This window comes from Tamandua tetradactyla, chromosome 2, assembly GCF_023851605.1.
Source record: "Tamandua tetradactyla isolate mTamTet1 chromosome 2, mTamTet1.pri, whole genome shotgun sequence".
NCBI classification, from domain to species: Eukaryota; Metazoa; Chordata; class Mammalia; order Pilosa; family Myrmecophagidae; genus Tamandua; species Tamandua tetradactyla.
This window is the reverse complement of record NC_135328.1, coordinates 90750682-90770469: the sequence shown is the minus strand read 5'-3', so window position 1 is coordinate 90770469 and position 19788 is coordinate 90750682. Positions and strand designations below refer to the sequence as shown.

At 38.7% G+C, this 19788-nt stretch overlaps 1 protein-coding gene across 6 annotated transcripts in view; it reads left to right on the top strand.

Moving 5' to 3' along the window:
* Positions 1-19788, top strand: part of KDM4C (lysine demethylase 4C) — a 596944-nt gene that overhangs the window by 324210 nt on the left and 252946 nt on the right. The window contains exon 9 of one of the 6 annotated variants that reach the window (XM_077148210.1): positions 5361-15607. The exons of the other annotated variants lie outside the window; for them this stretch is intronic. Within the exon in view, the coding sequence (XP_077004325.1) occupies positions 5361-5399 (39 nt within the window). The 3' untranslated portion in view covers positions 5400-15607. Of the gene's footprint in view, positions 1-5360; positions 15608-19788 lie in introns of those variants that run through there. 6 annotated transcript variants of the gene reach the window in all.

The window sequence follows — 19788 nt, the reverse complement described above, 5'->3', positions numbered from 1 at the left end:
CACTGCTTTCAGCTCTTCTTGGTATATACCCAGTAGTGGTATTGTCGGGTCATAGGGCAACTGGATATTTAGATTCCTAAGGAACCACCAAACTATGTTCCATAGCAGCTGTACAATTACATATTTCCACCTAAATGCATCAGTGTCCGAATTTTCACATCCTCCATAATGTTTGTCATTTCCTGTTTTTTTAATGGCAGCCATTCTTATAAGTGTGAGGTGGTATCTCACTGTAGTCTTAATTGGTATTTCCATTATGAAAATGGGCATCTCTTCTTCCTATGCTTTTTAGCCATCTGTATTTCCTCTTCAGAAAAATGCCTACTCATATTAGACCCTTTTATAATTTGGGTGTTTGTTCTGTAATTGAATTCTGTAAATTCTATGATTTATGTATAGAAGATATCAAACCTTTATCTGATGTATGATTTCCAAATATTTTCTCCCATTGAGTTGGCAGCCTCTTCACCTTTTTGACAAAGTCTTTTGAGACCCAAATGCATTTGATTTTGAGTAGTTCCCATTTATTTATTTTTTCTTTTGTTGCTTGTATTTTGGGTATAAAGTTTAGGAAGTTACCTTCTATTACCAGGTCTTGAAGATGTTTCCCTACATTTTCTCATAGGAGCTTTAGGTTACTGGTTCTTAGATTTAGGTATTTGATCCATTTTGAGGTTAATTTTTTTGTAGGGGGTAAGGTAAGGGTCCTCTTTTCCTCTTTTGAGTATTGATATCCAATTCTCCCATGCCTATTTATTGAAAAGTCTATTTTGTTCCAGTTCAGAGGATTTGAGCACCTTGTCAAAGATCAGTTGACCATAGATTTTGTGGTGTATTTCTGCACTCTTGATTCAATTCCATTAGTCAATACTTCTGTCTTTGTGCCAGTAGTATCATGCTGTATTGACCACTGTGGCTTAATAATAACTTTTAAAATTCGTCAGTGTTAATCCTCCCACTTTGTTTTATTTTAGGATATTTTTAGCTATTTGGGGTCTTCTTCTCTTCCAGATGTATTTGGTAACAAGCTTTTCAAAGTCTTCAAGTAGGTTGTTGGAATTTTAATTTGTACTCCATAGAATCTCTAGATCGATTTGGTTAGAATTGATGTCTTAATTACATTTAATCTTCGAATCCATGGGCAGGGTATGTTTTTCCACCTATTTCAATCTTCTCTCTCTCTCTTTTTTTTTAAGAATGTTATGTAGTTTTCTGTGTACAAGTCTTTTATATCCCTAGTTAAGTTTGTTCCTAGATACTTGATTCTTTTAGTTGCTATTTTAATAGATTTTTTTCGTGGGCAGGCACTGGGAATCGAACCCGGGTGTCTGGCATGGCAGGCGAGAACTCTGACTGCTGAGCCACCACCCGCCCTCAGCTTTAATTTTTAATGTATATTTCTTTGCATCCCATATTTGTCATTCAAAATAAATTTACTGATCATATGCTTCCAAATGTATTTTGATTTAGTATTTATTTTAGGGGAGATGCCGTAGAGTATTTTATTCAGTAGAGTTAGAATTTAATCTTATAAATTGAATCTTGTTTTTATTGTTAACTCTGAAAGGAAATACAGATACTTAACTGATATTATTGTAGTATCTGTGTTCTCAATTGATATTCGCAACAGTTACTAACTGTATTAAAAATGTTTAATGTTATGTAACTTACACGAAATAATTATTTTCCTGTTAATATGAATAATTTTGCAAAATAACTTTTCCTTTAGTGGCATTCACTAGTTTCAGTTAATTCTTTATCACACATGTTCCACCTTTCTCATACTAGGTATTCGATATATATCAACAGTAGAATTATGCTCTGACTCAAATTATGCATTCACATAATTGGCAATAACTTGATGATATGACTCTACCCTCATCTTATTCTTCACATTTTTTTTTTACAAAAAAAAATCAGAAAGTGATAAATATCTTTTCTTTCTGAAATTTTGAGTTCCTGTGTTTTACCCTTTGATCATTCTGTTGAAGGGTCAGGGGAGTGTTTTATCCTTTTATTCTCTCAAAATAGTACTTATCACTTAATATGATATTTTCCATCAAATCATGGGTATATCTGAGTTATTTTAACTCAAATAAAGGATTCACATTGTTTGACAGTTAACTTTCAAAACTTCCAAGGCCTGCTGTGTGCCTATATGCCTTAAAGTAAAGCTCCATAATGAACCCTGTCTTCTGGACTCTAGGAAATTAGTGGCCTAATATCATTTTCTCCCAATTATGATGTAATTATATTCTTGTCTTCACTGGGAAATAGATAAATCCCATGAGTTTAAGAGCACTGTGGCTTGCATCTCACTTCCAATATCCTGTTGTTACTGAGATTCTGCTTCTTACGAAAACTAAGGTATGACTTGTCTTCAAAAATACAAATTTATGGTTGAAGCTGTTGATTATTTTTTATAACTTCTGAGTGTTAACCTACATGCAACCTATACATCATTGTACTAAAACTGAGGCACATAGGTATACAATTTAAAAAATAACTGTGGAACAATGCCTTTGACATTAAGATTTTGACTCGTCACCTAATTCAAACATTTAAACATGCAGCATGGAAAACATTCAAATTCATTTACAAATAAAAGATTTTCTTCAATCTGGGTCTTTGTATATGATTTGGGTTTAAAATCATAAAAGCAGCAACTAGCAATATTATTAAATTGACTGTAGTGTTGTGAATATGTGATTTGTTAAATTTGACATACTATGTTATTTCAGATATATTTAGATGCTTCCTCTTTATTCCTTTAATATTAGGAGTAGTATAATATGATTTTCAAAAATATGACCTTATTATTTTTTGCCTAGAAAATTAACTTATATTTTCAAGAAAATAATAACCAGTGTTTGCAAGGATGAACTTAAGTTTACTTATAACATATATTGTTGATGACATTGTAATTTGGTCCAATTTTTACAAAAGGCAATTTGAGAAAATGTCTGACAAACCTTAAAAATGTGCATACTTTATGACCTGGAATTTTATTTCCAGGAATTTATTCTTTTTTTCTCCCCATGGGAATTGAACCCGAGTCACAGCATGGCAGGTGAGAACTCTGTCACTGTGTCATTGCCTGCCCTTTCTGGGAATTTATTCTAAGGAAATAGAGAAGAAATACTCATAATACATGCAAGATTTGATTTGTAAAGCTGTTCATCATTATTAAAACACATAAAACAGCATATAGAACATAGAACACATAAAACAGAAAAACAAACAAAACAATGATTTGACAGCACCGTGATGTCCAATACTACAGATTTAGTTAAATAAATGACAGTATAGTAATACAGGAGTATTCTGTGAAACCAGTCATGAGTTTTAGAAGAATACTCAGTTACATGGAAAATGTTTGATGAGAAACATCACATGTGGTATTGTCCAAATGGCATGAGGGCTCCTAGAAGACGAATGCCAGAAAAATATGTTGAATGTTAATAATACTTCTCCTTACATGGTTATTATTTTCTTCTTTGTTATTTTCAGCATTACTACAATGTGCATGTTTAACTTTGTCATTATGAGGGAAACCAATTAATATTTCAAAATATTTTGCTTCCTGAGATGACTAACACTTGCATTTTTATGTGGTGTCATTTTAAAAAAACATTTAAGGTAGCAGGATGAATATGATAAAAATATAACAAAATGTTGCATATTATCTGAGCCATTTTCATGTGTGATTGATACTTTTCTATTTTAGATGTTAAAAAATTCCTTTCCAACTTTTCTTTGTTGGCTGAAGTTGGTCATAGATCTTTTTTGTTCATTTTAGCACATTTTATGAATGGATATTTATTATGAAAAGCATCATACATCTTCCTTTCACTAAAAGAATACAGAATGTTCTCACCCAATTGAGTTGATGGCATTCAATTGTCTGTTTAATAATTACTTTTGCTTACTCATCAGTTTTGATCTAGTGAAGAATAAAGACTCTCCCAGCTTTCATTTTCTGAAGATGAAATTGGAAGATTTAAACACGATTTATTCTTCTTTGACCTGTGGTTTGAATTAACTTGGCTGTTTTATCCATTTTGAAGGAAAGCATTTAATACTGCAAATCTATAATCTAATCAATTCCTTTGTTTTTCAGATTGCTTGGGAGGCAGTTTTAAGCTGCCTAGACTCTAAAGCTTTCTTTTGTTAGGTTATAAATATAAAACTGATTTTGATAGCTCATTTTAAAAACAATGTATACTTAAGAGAATGAAATAGTAATGGGTAATAGTAAATACACTGGTTTTCCTAAAATGCCACCATCTCACCTCTGTTTTCTTACCAAACCTCTTGAATGAGGTTTCTATATTCTCTGCTTTCATTTCATCATTAGTCTTTCCTTGTCTCTTGAAAATCTAACTTCTTTTTCAGCCGTTTAACTAAAACTGCTTTCTAAGATCACCTATCTAATTTCAAGTCCGAAGTTGTCACCTCAGTTTAAGGAGTAGCTGTTCAAGTGTTAGTCAATGATTTTTGACACAAACGCTTTCCATGTTTCCTTTTCTTTCACTACATTCTTGGAAACTACAGCTCACTCTATATTTATGTTGAACTGATCACACAGTACACTTAATAAATTTATCTGTCCTCTCTGTACTTTCTATTTCTTCATTTTTTATTGCTTATGAGTGTACATATTTTTCAAAGAGTATTTCAAACCCTTGCAGTGTGATTTGCTCCTTTTTCCTGTGGTAGAGATCACATGGTTCATAACTCATTAGTAAGAGTTGATAATGAACTCTTGTTGTAACTACCTTTGCCAAGTAAGGTAGACAATGCAGAAGATATCCTCCTTTTTTTCTTCCTCACAGAGATCTTAACATGGGGTCCAAGGAGGGGTATCAGTTGTCTAAATCCTCTAAATTGTTTGAAAACGTATACATGTTGTTATGTACAGTTTTCTCTATCCAGGGCCCATGCTTTTATTAGCTTGTGAAAGGTAACCTATTCAAGGTTAAGAACTTCCCATTTAAATGATTTAGAATTCTAAGTTGTTTCTTAAACAGTACATAAGCCACACATACGCAAAAATTAAAGTACATAACTATTATCAGTTGTTCATTGAGAATCTTTAAGTTGTCAAAATCATCTACTTTCTCCCTATTACATGGGTTCTTTAACTTGGAAAATTCAAGAACTTCTTTTGCGGTTCAATTTGGGGTAAGTAATTTGATACAGTATGGCAACTTGGGGGTTTTAGGTCCTAATTATTTCGATTCTGGGTAGTACCACTAGAGGCAGCAGGAAATTTCTTTTGGAAGAGTAGGAACTCTGATTGCTAATGTGAGCAGCCATATACTTATGGAATTTTGTTGCTCTATCTGTTTGCTTCCCAGGTGAATCCGTTGGGCTTTTTATGGTTGCAGTGCTGGTAACAGATTGGTAGAAGCCTGTGGACTTCCAGTTTAGAGCTTATGTCAGGATACCTCCCTACTTTTTAGCTGTAGTTTATCTATTGTGAAGTAGTAGGAGCGGACACATAGTTTTAAGATTGTATTTGCTCAGTGCTAACAGATGGGAGTTATCAATCAGTTATTCAGTTGGAATAAAGGGCAAGAAAGATCAAAGACTTTCTGTTCCTTGGTATGTGTGCTGGTTTGAAAGGATATATGCCCCCTAAGAAAGCCATGTTTTAATATAAATCTCATTACTTAAAGGTAGAATAATCCCTACTCAGTACTGTATATTTGAAACTGTAATGAGATCATCTCCCTAGTTGATGTGATTTAGTTAAGAACGGTTGTTAAACTGGATTAGGGGATGACATGTCTCCACCCATTTGAGTGGGTCTTGATTGGTTTACTGGAGTCCTATAAAAGAGGAAATATTTTGGAGACTCAGAGAGACTCAGAGAGAGCAGAGAATGCTGCAGCACCACGATGCAGAGTCCACGAGCCAGCAACCTTTGGAGATGAAGAAGGAAAGTGCCTCCCGGGGAGCTTCATGAAATAGGAAGCCAGGAGAGAAAGCTAGCAGATGATGCTGTATTTGCCATGTGCCCTTCCAGCTGAGAGAGGAGCCCTGACTGTGTTCACCATGTGCCTTTCCAGATGAGAGAGAAACTTTGAACTTCATCGGCCTTCTTGAGCCAAGGTATCTTTCCCTGGATGCCTTTGATTGGACATTACTATAGACTTGTTGCAATGGGGACATTTTCTCGGCCTTAGAACTGTAAACTTGCAACTTATTAAATTCCCCTTGTTAAAAGCCATTCCGTTTCTGGTATATTGCATTCCAGCAGCTAGCAAACTAGAACAGTATGTATCAGTGTGTCTTTGTTTTGCATTTGTTTTGAATGGATACAGAGCTGTGCAATACTTCATTCCTCTCCCATGGCTTGCTGTTCCCTTTTCATGTGTTCAGCTCATAACCATGATTCAGGCCTCACGGAGCATAGTTCCTCCTCAAGAGATGAGCCAGGAGATCTTTGATCTGGATTCACTTAATCACTCAACTCTCCCATTGTATTGCCATTAGGTTTTCATGGATTCTATGCCACAGACTTTCATAAGTATGTCTCCCAGAAGGAAAATGTGACCAGCCTCTTATTAATGACGGGAGGGTTTTTAAAGTTTGCCACTGAAGTGTTTTCAGCTCTCTTCTTTCTTGCTTTGTGAAATAGTTATATTTCTTTGGCTTCTTTCCACATTTACCTTACAAGATGAACCGTGTCAATTAACTCAGTTGTAGGGAAAATAGTCTCTCTATATCAAAGTGTCTTTGTAATTTAACGTATTAACTTTAATTTCCAGAGAAGTTCATCAGCCTCAGATGGAATATGGTTAAACTTTTGTCTAGTACAAAATTGCTCTCAATCTTTATAATGTGAATAAATGAGCATATGCCAGCCGGTTGCCTTTAGGTAGGTTTGAAAATATACTGGAACAGAACGTTCTCTGATTCTGCCTTGTTTCCAGAGCTTCCTCCAGGTCTTTTGGAAATGTCCATGTGGGTGCTGATGAATCCTGTCTTTTAATTTGATGTTTGTTACCCATTTAAAGGATCTAGTTCCGCCTTTCCTGTTCTTTCAAATCTGCATTTTTATTTCTTAATGATGACAGGTATCACATGGTTCACAAAACCTAGATATTTAACCTATCTGGAATTTTTTGCTGGCGTCTAGACATTTAATTACCTTAATTAGATTATTCTGGTGATTGCTTTCACTTCTCTTACCTAGGGTTTTCTTGCTAGATGAATTTGTTGTCAATCTGTTCTTTGACCTTCAGTTCAGCTTTTTCTGGACCTCTAGCTTAGGTTTTGTTTAACAGAGGATAATTTTTCAGTTCATGTTTTCTTGTTTCTTGCCCTGCTTGTATGGTGCCTTTTCCCTCCCCAGCTTTAGGAGGGTCTACGTATGTATTATAGACTCCAGCGGGTTTTCCCGGACTAAACTGACCTCCTATCAGGGGCAAGGAGTCACCTGCTTCAGTTTTCCCTGAGGATGAGACCCAGCAGGTTAAAAGACTTTCCTGTGAAGTCTCTGGGCTCTGTTTTTCTTATCCTGCCCAGTATGTGGCGCGTCTGCCTGCGAGTCGCACCAGCAAAAGATGTTGCAGCACTTTTAACTTTTGAAGACTCTCCCTGCTGGGGGTGTGGTGGAGACGGAGGAGAGGTTGTAGACTGGTTTTAATGGCTTCAAATTGCCAAGCCCTGGGATCTGAATTACTTGCGGGAGGGATTCCACCTGAGTTGGGCTTCACCCCTCTCCTTGGGAAGCCATAGATGGGAGACAGCCCTGAAAGCAGCCTGTTTCTGCCTATGCCTGGGGCAGTTGCAGCCTGAGAAGTCCCGCTGCTGAATCCAGAGGCTGCCAAGTCTCCGCAGAGACACAGCCACTAAAGCCTCCGTTTCCTTCCCTTTCCTCTTTTTCGTGATCCCAATGAGCGACCTCTGCCTTGACCAGGTTTAGAGTCTCTTTCCTTTCCCTCTGGGAAGCCGCCTGTGTGGGAGGGGCACCGGGTGCCGCAACTTGGGGAACTCACGGTTTTGGGGGGGCTTGCAGCCGGTCCAGCTGGTCCCGACTGGGGTATGCTGTGTGTTCAGTCACTATCGTGGCTCCGGGAGCTGTTCTGTACTGTTTCTGGTTATTTAGTAGTTGTTCTGGAGGATGAACTAAAACACACACATTGCTAAGCTGCCATCTTGGCCCCCCTATCTGGAATTTTGAGATCTGAGAAGGCCTGGGTACATGGCACATTCAGTCTGTTTACATAGCTTAGGTGAAGAGCCAGGCGTCCTTTACTCTTTTTTGTAGCAGAGAAGAAAATAGGTTTTCTTTTCCTTTTGTCTACCCAAGTCTAGTGCTTTCCTTTTCTTTGGCTAGTACTTAGCAGCAGCTTTCAGATTCTATATGTGGCAGTGTTCTTCATATTGTAGCCTTTTCTACCGTGTTTTGTGGCTTGGCTGTATGTTTGAAATGGTATATTAAGGTCCAGGGACTCTTCTTTCCATTGAACAAGAGCTACCTATACACACTGGATAAAGACAGACAAGGGACTTGTGGTTTCGTAGATCCATTTTTTGGTGGTGATGATTAGCAAGAAGCATAACCTCTTGATTGTGATATTTTCAAGCTGCAGCATGTGGAGGTAGAAAATAATGACGTTGACATAAGCCCTTTTATTTGTAATACTTTGCAAACATAAGTGCAAATTCTTCCTGGCACACAGCTGTTTATGAAGATTATTCACTGTATAAAGCCTCCTGTCCTTACTTTTAGTATTTATCCTGATCATGAATCCTTTACTGTGTTTTATGAGAAATATTACAGACAAAACATACCATGCATTTTCTTTACATGATGACTGCTTGCAAAGCTGAAACTATGTCATGGCTTTTAGGGAGGGATTTCGCATTTACCTTTCCATTCTGCATTGAAATCCCTGTTCCAGGACCTTGTGGCTTTTTGGACCTTGTTACTTCCTGACAAAAGAAGGGTGTGTTCTGGCCACTTTAGAGCTTGTCGAAACCATCATGAAATTAGAGAACATTTCTCCCTTCAGTAAAGGCAAGTAGCAGCAGTGTTGGCAGCCATATCATATCAAGGAATATTTGTGGGTTGTGATACCATATTACCACCACAATAAAATATGAGATATGGAGTCTGCTGTTTCTCCCAGTGCTGTACCATTTTTCAGTGCAGAGAAAAGCATGGTTTCTTCTGTGAAGAAACTTGTGCTGCAGATAATCTCTGTAGTGCATGCTTCTGTGAATGTTTTAGTCTCACAAATTTGGTGCCATGGTATGACATAATCTTTAATAGATACACAGCTTTATTGAAACCAGGAATGACTCTGGGTGATCAAGTTATGGTGGGAGCCATGCCAGGTGAGGTGGATAACATTGTAGTTATATACTCAGGCTGGGAGCCAGCACCCTGGGTTTGCGGCTGGCTCTGTCCTTAAATAGGCTAGACAACCTTGTGCAAGTTGCATAACCTTTCTGAATCTCTCCTTTCTCTGCATTAAAATGCACACAATTACAGTATATGTGTTTTGAGTTTATGATGGTAATTATAAAAACTATTATTTTCAGAAGCCTACAGAGTCAGTGTTTGATGGTCATGGAGATCTGTTGGATGGTTGGATGGTATGATCGCCACCTAGATCACTCCTAGATAGATCACTGTGTAGTAGTAGACATACAAGTATTAGTCACTCTCAGGTAACCTTGATTTATGAAACAGCATTTGGGGATTTGTTAGAGCAAGATAATCCCCGCCTCCGCTTCCCTATTTGAACTCTTTCAATGTAAGATAAGCACAGTTTTATCTAAGTAGGTATTTCTAAAAACTTACTCATAATAATGCTCTTTCACTGTTAACTCCTCATCCTTGCCAATCAATTAAAAACAAGTCCAATACAGCTAAAAAAAAAATCCAAAACAAGATTTCTTTTTTTTTTTTTTGTATGCTGTATGGTGGGGATCACACAGAATTTTTGTTTGTTTGGGTTTTTGTTTATTTTTTTGGTAAGTACCAAGAATTTTCTGGGGCAGTTGCAGCCTGAGAAGTCCCGCTGCTGAATCCAGAGGCTGCCAAGTCTCCGTAGAGACACAGCCACTAAAGCTCTGCTTCACATGGCAGCTACCATCGAGCTACCCTTGTATTCCCCCCCCCAAATAAAGAAACTTTTAAAAGTAGAAGAGTCCTTGCAGTAGAAATCACTTACAGCTAAGAACAAAGGATGATATAACTGAGTAAGGAATCAGCACTTCTTTTTTGAAGTAATTTAACTATTAAGTTTGAGGCATTATGTCTTTCATAAGTAATGTTATTATAACATTATTAGAGAAGAGATAATAGAATTTAGTAGGAGGTGTTGTAAAGTCCTAGAAGAAAATAGTAAGGTACCTCTTAAACCTCTCTTTTAAATACTAAACCTGGAATAAAATATTTGTAGTCATTCCCACACTTTCTTTTCTCTTTCCAGAGATATACAGGAACCTAAAGACCACATGCCTTAGCTTGATATATATAACACTGTCTCAAAAAGAAAGAGGTGAGAAGATGAAAGTAGGAGAACTCAGAGCTTTCTTCTTGGTTTTATAGTCCTTTAAAAACACTTACAGATGGTCCCGACCCTAGTCCTGGGCTCTTCCTCCTCCCCTGTTCATAGATAGATGAGAGAATATCTTTTATCTCTTCTCTTCATAGTATTGGTCTGTTGCTTTACATCATTGTAATCTTCTTCTGAATTTTAGCCTCTGGTGCCTACAGAGGACTCTTGGAGAGTATGTGTTACATTATTATTTCTCTCGTTTTGTTTTTGCATGGGCAGGCACTGGGAATTGAACCTGGGTCTCCAGCATGGCAGGCAAGAATTCTGCCATTGAGCCACCATTGCACCACCCTGTTATTTCTGATCTATTACATACCTATTAAATTTTAAGCATTCTGACCATGTCTTGTTTGTGATTGTTATCCCATTGCCACTTGATGTGCAGTAGTCACGGATTTACTCTCAAAAGGTAGAACGGACATAGAATTTTTATATTCTTCAGATTTACTAAGGCTGTATACAGCTACTATCATTCTTTGAATATATTTCAATTTATGAGTTACTCTTACTGTTCATGAGACAGTTACAAGTAGTGTGAATTGTATTATATAGCTGCTGTATGTTAATTCTGTGAAATTGTAGTCTACTTAGTTTAACAAATTATGACTGTACTCATAAATTGTTTACACCAAATAACCTGATAGTTAGTTATACATGTCTTCCTTTGAATAATAATGAAAGGAAATGCCCATCAACTTAATTTATCACCAGGCGTGTTCTCATTTAAAGCCCTGTAAAGTGAAATAAAAGCTTGACCTAAAGATTATTGTTGTAGGCTTGACTGCTGCTAAGACTGTATTATAAAATACTGTAGGGACCTTGACTGCCATAATAAAAGCTCTCTAGCTTGTATGAAGAGCTGTTATGCAATGTGAATGTTTCTGGATGTAGAAACTGTTAAAGTAAACCTGCCAATCAGATCTGAGAGGTCAAGAATATTCCCCAGTTCCCATGGGTGGAAATGACGCTTCAGCCGGAGTCCATTTCCACATTACCTCTCTGCTCCACGACAGAACTGCAGTCTTTACATTGACAATAGATATTTATTTGCACTGTCACTCCAGAGTCATGAGGATAGTAGAAGGAAGGGAAAAAGGTATCACGTGAAGGGAGATTTTTAAAAAACTCACATTGACAAGAATTTTCACACACTGCGCCTCCCATATTTGTGTGTATGCTATGTTCCCGGCAGCAGAGTTGAGTAGGCCAGTGCAGGAAGCATAGACCCTGTGTCCAAGGAGTTTGGACCCATGCAGGGTTTTTCCACCTCAGCACTGCAGTCACTACTAGCAGTACCCTGGCCTGTACTCACTGGATGCCCCTAGCAGCCCCTTAGTTATAGCAACTAGAACTGTGTCCAGGCATTCCCAAATATTCCTTGAGGGAGAGAAGTCGCCCCCAAGTGAGAATAGCTGAAATAGTGGGTGCTACAGTCTCTTGTGAGAGAGGGACAGTCACACAGGAAAATAAGTGCCAGTTATACACTGTGGGAAAGACTAAACGAGGACTTACCTAGATGCTGTGATAGAAAATGGAGGGAGAGGAACCTTTCAGATCCCTATTGAATGCACTCTCTTTCAGGTTGGCACTGAGCTGCATTGCAGTACCTTGTGTAGAGCTACAAATACTTTGTCTATATTATGTCAGAATTGTGACTTCAAACATACAAAATTTTTTTTTAATTTACTGAAGGCGTATCTAAAAATTTTTTTAAGTTAAATATTGCTAGTGCTGAATAGGGATTAAATACCAAAGGATGGTTTTAGAATTATCTAATACTAATTACAGAGGACAGTTAAAAGATAGACAATTGTACCTCTCAACTTCTTTGCCATGTTACTAGATATGTGCAGCACTGATCACGAGCTGATGAATTCAAAGTCCTATATAACTACAGAGGAGAATCAGGTGGTTTGCTTACATACCTAGCACTTTAAATTTACTATTACTGATTTACTAAATGTAACTAGTTTTATTTGCCCATTTTTATGTTTATTGATCACGTGCAGTTTTTTAATGGAGGCTTCTATTCACTTGAATATTTTTTTAAGTGTTGTGTCCTTTTTACTGACTTTGCATAACTCTTTATATAGTAAAGAAAGTAGATTGTTGCTTGTGTTGCCTCTATTTTTTTTTCTGTTTTCAAGATTTGTTTTTTAAATTTCCCCATAAAGAAATTTTGTACTTTTATGTAGGAAGATTTACCAGGATCTATGAATTCTACATTTCATGTCACTTTTAGGCTTCCACAACTCTATGATTATTAAACTTTAAGAAAGCAAGAGGTGAAATTTAATTAATTCCTTTTTCTTCCTTTTAAAATGCAATTTTAAGCTATATTCACACACCATACAATCCATCCATTGTATTTAGTTTGTTTTTGTCCTATTCAAATTAGGACATGTTTGTATGTTTCTTTTCTTTTTTTCTCTTCTGTGTTGATTTTCACCCCTGTTCCTTGCATTCCTAATACTGGTTACCTTATCTGTAACAGAATGAACTTGATCCATCCTTCCAATGAGTGAGTCCATTTTGCTGTTAAGTGGTATAGCTGGGTATATGAAATGAATACCTTTAGGGTAAAGTCAAATTCCTTAATCTTACATTTAAACTTTATATAATTTTGTCCAAAACAAACTGAGTTCATTTATGACCTTTAAAAAACAACACTTTCTTCATCTCTTTCCCCAAAACCAATGACTTTCTTACATTTTGAGAACAGCTCTTTTTATCATTTTTAAAAAATTGATCCACCCTTTGTCTGTACGTATGTATGTCTGCTGGCTTTTTAGTTTGTATACCTATTTATTTACAAAGTCCATGTGTCTACTACTAATACTATGTATGTGGGTTTTTAATAAAAAATAATAATCAAGAGCACTTGTAGATTTACAGAAATATGCAGAAAGTACAGAGGAAAACTGTGTGCATGTGTGTATAATATATGGAAATCTGTACCTATGTATTTTTCAATGTTAACCATGTACAAAACTAGAAGACTTAACAGAAAGAGATTAAAATATATGAACAGCAGTTAGAATGTTATCTTACCATATCCCAGTGGGACCGCTTGAATACTTCTTGGTGTGCATGTATCCCATTAAGGAGATCACTGTACCGACCATATCATTTATTATCTCTGTTCTAACTCTTCTTCCCCGTCTGTCTAGAATAATTTCAGATGATACCTCCTTTTAGGGCACCCTTACTGACATTGTAACAATTCAAGGTCATCTTGTGATTTCACCTTTTCAAAGAGCCCAATAGGCTGTCTTGTTGATTATATCTCCTCCTCCCCCAGCGTTTCCCCCCTCCTCCCTTCTTTGCCTATGTCTTGGATTCAGCTAACTTTGTTCACCTTTTCCATTAATATTTCATTTTTCCCCTTTCCAAGTATCCTCCTTGCTTATTTGCTGACCATAAGACAATCATACAGGTCTTTGTCTTTAAGTGTTTTGTTTTGAATTCTCCCCGTTACTTCTAGGGGTATCAAACCTTCTTGCTAGGTCTCTTACCTTCTAAATTGTGGTGGGATCTGTGCACTGAATAATTCTCCACCCTTACTCTTACCAACATAGATCTTTGATTGTGAGCTAGGAAAAGTGAGTGATACAACAGGTGCGAAATAATTGAACATCGAGGTTGTCCCTGGTCCAAGTGGGTCATTATATCTGTTAAACTTCAGACTTGTTTCTCCTGAAAAAGGTTAACAAGATAGACCTCTTTGATGGTTTCTGTTCTGGTACTTTTCTGTCATTTGTTTATTGCTGTAGTCATTTTTTTTCACATTGTTGCATCTCTTACACAGAAATTGCCATCATTTTAATCCTGTGCTCTTGTCTCATTTTAATAGCTGTTGTGAAGGTTGTTTTCAGTGCAGATTCTTAACCCTGTGAGTGAGTATTGTATGTATATATTAGTGAAAGAATGTATGAAATTACTGCTGGCCTTTAAAGTTCACTTATAAATTAGCCACTGTGAAGGTTTATAATGCATTATTTCATGAGTGTTGAAAAACTTGATCATGTTGGGAAGTGGTGAGCAGCACCAGAGAGTATGTATGATTTTGAAAGAAATGAAATTAATTGGTTAACAGAATAAAGCAAAAATATGACTTAAAATCACTTGGCATGTATGTGTATACATATAAATATATCTTGAACCCTGTAAAAACACTCGAAGTGAAATTGTATTCAACATTCTAAGTTAGAATTTCTTATCTCTGTTCTAACTCTGTCTTCTCTGTCATCTCCCATCCTACTAATTAAATAATTATATGTAAGTAGCAAGTTATCCTTTCTGTGCATTGTATTCCTATCTATTAAATGAGAAGAATAATGTACCAACTTTATGGGATTGAGTTATTAAATGAAATGTGCTTAGAACATTGACCAATACATAGTAACTGCTAGAGAAACAACTTTTAAATAAATGAATTTAAAAACCTGGTAGACAAGTGCTATCATTAGTATAGCTGATTTTCTTGTTGAAAATAGGAATAAGATAGATATGGGTCCATAGCCTATAAACTTTATTTCTCTCTAGGTGTCCCCTCATCCATTTCAGGGCTTTATGAAAAAAAGCAAATATTAGCAATACAGTTACTTCTCAGATTTGACTATTAAATTAGAGGATTGCATGGATAGGCTACAAGATAGGCTTTTTGACTGTCAGACTTGAGATAGTAAGTGAAAATGAGAGCAAAGATCACTAAATTTGTTTAGTTACTGAAGTTAGTAAATCGAGGACCATGCCTGGACAATAGTTTCTTTCTCGAAGATAAGAAGAAGCCCTTTTGACCTTTGGTGGCTAGGAAGATATAATGAAGGAAAAGCGTGAAACTCCCTTCCTTTTGAGGGAAAGTAAAGAAGTCAACAGGAGGATTCTCACCTCCAGCTCCCTTCAGTGTAACTGTGTGTGTGTGTGTGTGTGTGTGTGTGTGTGTGTGTGTGAGAGAGAGAGAGAGAGAGAGAGAGAGAGAGAGAGAGAGAGAGAGAGAGAGAGAGAGAGAGAGAGAGAGAGAGAATATGTGAGTTGGAGGAACACATCAGTTAGTTTGATGAAAGCCACTGATAACAGGGCTAGTGACCTACTTCCATGAGTGTGGCATAGGAAGTGCTTCAGGCCCTAGAAGAACTGCAGCTGTGAGTTTGATACCATCTGACATGGCATGGACACCATAACAGGGTGGTGCTGGGAGAAGTTGGATGAGCCTGAGGTAGCGCTCTTTGTTCTCAGAGGCCTTTAAGCAACAGGCAGGGGAAAGGGACCTTCTTGTATGTCCTGAAGAGAAAGTATGGATTTTTTGAGCATGCAGGTGGACCTTCAGTGGCCTGGGGTCAGCATAGGTGGGGAATACGAGACCAGGGTTTCCAGGGGCGCAGGTACCACCTGGAAGCATGAGTAGATCATCCTAAAAGACAAGGTGGGACCAGGCTCTCACCTGGCCATGAAGTGGACCAGTCTAGCTGCTTGGCAGCAGAGATAAGTGGAATCCAGGACACAGCATGGACTGTCCGTCTACTCCAAGGTCATGTCAAGTATACATGCCCCGGAAATTAGAAACAGCAGACAGAGAAGAAGTAACATGAAAGACCTAGAGGAATTCAGCATTTGTCTAAAGAAACTGTAAATTATTAAATGAAGGTAAACTGGACTACAACTTAGGCATCTGTCACTACCCTCACCTACCCAATAGATAGGGGTTCTTGAGAAAAAGCAAACCACTTAATCAGAAAATAAAGAAGCTGTATTTTCGCCAAAAAAAAAAAAAATGTATGAACAAGGACATTTTTTCGTTAATTTCCTAATCCGTTGAGTATTTATTGATTGACTTATGGGGTGGAGGTTGCATTGATGAGCAGGATAAGCACAGTTCTTGCACACTCACAGGCAAGCTTCAGATGCTGACTTTTATAAAATAGTCATACAATTATAAAATAGTCATACAAGTAGTTAATTACAGCCAGTATTTTTGCTGCATATTCATGGCTTTGGGTTGTTTGTGAACATGCAGTAAGGGAGGCTAAGCTCAGGTGAAACCTGAAGGATGTTAGCTTGTTAAATATGTTTGGTGTAGCTAGGGAATGTGAATTTTTTCGGCAGAGGTAACATTTCATAAGAAGATTCATGATGCAGAGGAATAAGAATGGAGGAGACTGAAGAGGCTGGCTAGCAGCTGTAAGGTCTTTGGTCTTTATTCTCAGAGCGGTGGGTAACCTTTGAAGCCTTTACAACAGTGATGGACTCATTTGGCCTTTTCTACCGGCAATGTAAGAAATGGAATTGGTGTAAGCAAGTTTGTAGGAAGGGAGTGGAAGTGGGTTGAAGGAGGTATTGATGGACTAGAGTGGGGGGGGAGGACAATTTAATTCTTTGGCTGAAATTCTGGGGAGAAATTACGGTTGCTTGAATTAATGGATGGCAATGTGTACCACCTCTAGACTTATCATCTGAATTGATAGTGATTTCTCATAGCTGTTAAAATCATGAGATCTCTTTTTTCTGCAATGTGCCCTGATGTCTGTCTTCCCGAAGTGTCTTCAAGAGCAACATCCTTTTTCCTACCTGTCGTCTTCAAGGCCCCAGAGTAACAAAAAATCTGCACTCTTATTCTTCTTGTTGGTGCTTCTATAACCCTGTTTTTTTTTTTTGGCATCATTCCTTTTTTTTTCTCCTAATATTACTTGCCATTGCCTTTCTACGATTTCTAGTACAACTCTTCCTGTATCCTCAAATATTCCTGGAATATTTGAATGGTTAAAAAGTGGGTAAAAACATGCTTCACATGCCAGGTGTTGAAGCTAATAATTCCAAATATTTGAAGGCTAACAGTACCATTGTAATATATATTACTTTATTGGCAATTTAAGGAAATTTTATGTATTTTTTTTTGCCTATTACCCAAGAAATGGTTTTGTTCAGAGAGAGCTAATCATCTAAGATTAGCTTATTTAGGTTAGGATTTTTTTTTTTGAAGGGGTTGTGCTTTATGGTCGGGGAATTGAACTCAAGGTTCGTGCATGGAAGGCGAGCATTGTACACTGAACCACCCTTCATTTAGGTTTGGTTTTATGTATTTATTTTTTCCCTGTGTAATCTTTTTATGTCTACCCACATATTTTATGCTTTGGGTTCTGGGTTTTGAGTGCCAGATCTTAGAATAATGTAAATTTCCAAGAGGCTGCTTTATATGATTCTACTCTCCATTGCTACATCTTGGGATGTAGTATTTTAAGTGAAGAAATAATTATTAGTAGGAAGTAAAAGAGAAAGATGTTTCTGAATGTGTAAGCATTCAGAACTGGAATCATCAAGGCGAGTTGCAAGGAAATATCTTAATTCAGTTATAGCAGAACTCTGGTAAAACTGAGGGTACTTGATGACTAGTTGAGCTTATCTCCAAAGCAGAAGTTTAGTTTCACATTAAAAAATCATTCATGGGGACTTCCGGAGAAGATGGCGGCTTAGTAAGGCGTGCGGGTCTTAGTTCCTCCTCCAGAACAACTAATAAAGAACTAGAAACAGTACAGAACAGCTCCTGGAGCCACGACAGAGACCAGACACACAGTGTACCCCATTCTGGAACAGCTGGATCGGCTAAGAGACTCCGCTGCGGTGAGGTCCCCGAGAGGCGCGCGCTTCCCCGGGCCGCGGTGACTGGCGGCCGGAGCCCCTTCCTCCCTCCTTCCCGGGCCGGCTGGGAGCTTCTGATTGGCGGTTCCCCAAGCCGTGGTAGCCAGCACCCCTCTGCCACGCGTGGCTTCCCGGGCCAGCTGGGAGCCTTGGAGCGGCGGTTCCCCAAGCCGCAGTGGCCGGCGACTGGAGCCCCTATCACACATGCGGCTTCCCGGGCCAAATGGGAGCCTCGGATCGGCGGTTCCCCAAGCCGCGGCGGCCCTCCCACACGCGGCTTCCCGGGCCGGCTGGGAACCTTGGAACAGTGGTTCCCCAAGCCATGGCGGCTGGCGACCGGAGCCCCTCCCGCCACGTGCGGCTTCCTGGGCCAGCTGGGAGCCTCGGATCGGCGGTTCCCCAAGCCGCGGTGGCCCGCGACCACAGCCCCTCCCACACACGTGGCTTCCCGGGCCGGCTGGGAGCCTCGGATCGGCGGTTCCCCAAGCCGCGGTGGCCCGCGACCACAGCCCCTCCCACACACGTGGCTTCCCGGGCCGGTTGGGAGCCTCGGATCAGCAGTCCCCCAAGCCGTGGCGGCCGGCGCCCCTCCTCCACAGACGACTTCCCGGAGGGAAAGGAAAGAGTCTCCAACAGTAGTAGAGACTGAGCCCAAGCTAACACCAATAGTGGCATTAATGAACAACTTCTGACGACTAAAAATAGGCCCTCAGCTTAGGCAAAACTGATCAAGGCGGAAGTTGCCTATTGGGCTAACTGAAAAAGAGGAAAGGAGGCAAAACAGAGCCTTCTGCGGCTGTTTTTACTCAGGCTTTGTTACCTCTGGGCTCAGCGCTGGGATTGCACAGGTTGCAACTGCCCCAAACGCAGAAACAGGCTGCTTTCAGGGCTCTCTACCACCTGAACCTTGCCCGCGGGAGGGGTGAAACACAACTCAGGTGGATTCCCTCTCTCAAGGAATTCAGATCCCAGGACTTCACAATTTGAAGCCATTAAAACCAACCTACAACCTTTCCTCTGTCTCCACCACACACCCAGCAGCGAGAGTCTTCCAAAGTTAAAGGAGCCACATCTTTTGCTGGTGGGACCCACAGAAAGACAAGCAGCACATACTGGGCAGATAAGAAAAACAGAGCCCAGAGACTTCACAAGAAAGTCTTTCAACCTGCTGGGTCCCACACTCAGGGAAATCTGATTAAATGCCCAGACGCCAGCCAGCAAATAATAACAAATCACATTAGGAAAACTGAAGATATGGCCCAGTCAAAGGAACAAACCAATAGCTCAAACGAGATACAGGAGCTGAGACAATTAATTCTGAATATATGAACAGAAATGGAAAACCTCTTCAAAAACCAAATCAATAAATGAGGGAGGACATGAAGAAGGCATGGGACCAACAAAAAGAAGAAATGCAAAGTCTGAAAAACAAATCACAGAACTTATGGGAATGAAAGACACCGTAGAAGAGATGAAAAAAACAATGGAAACCTACAATGGTAGATTTAAAGAGACAGAGGCTAGAATTAGTGAACTGGAGGATGGAACATCTGAAATCCAAAAAGAA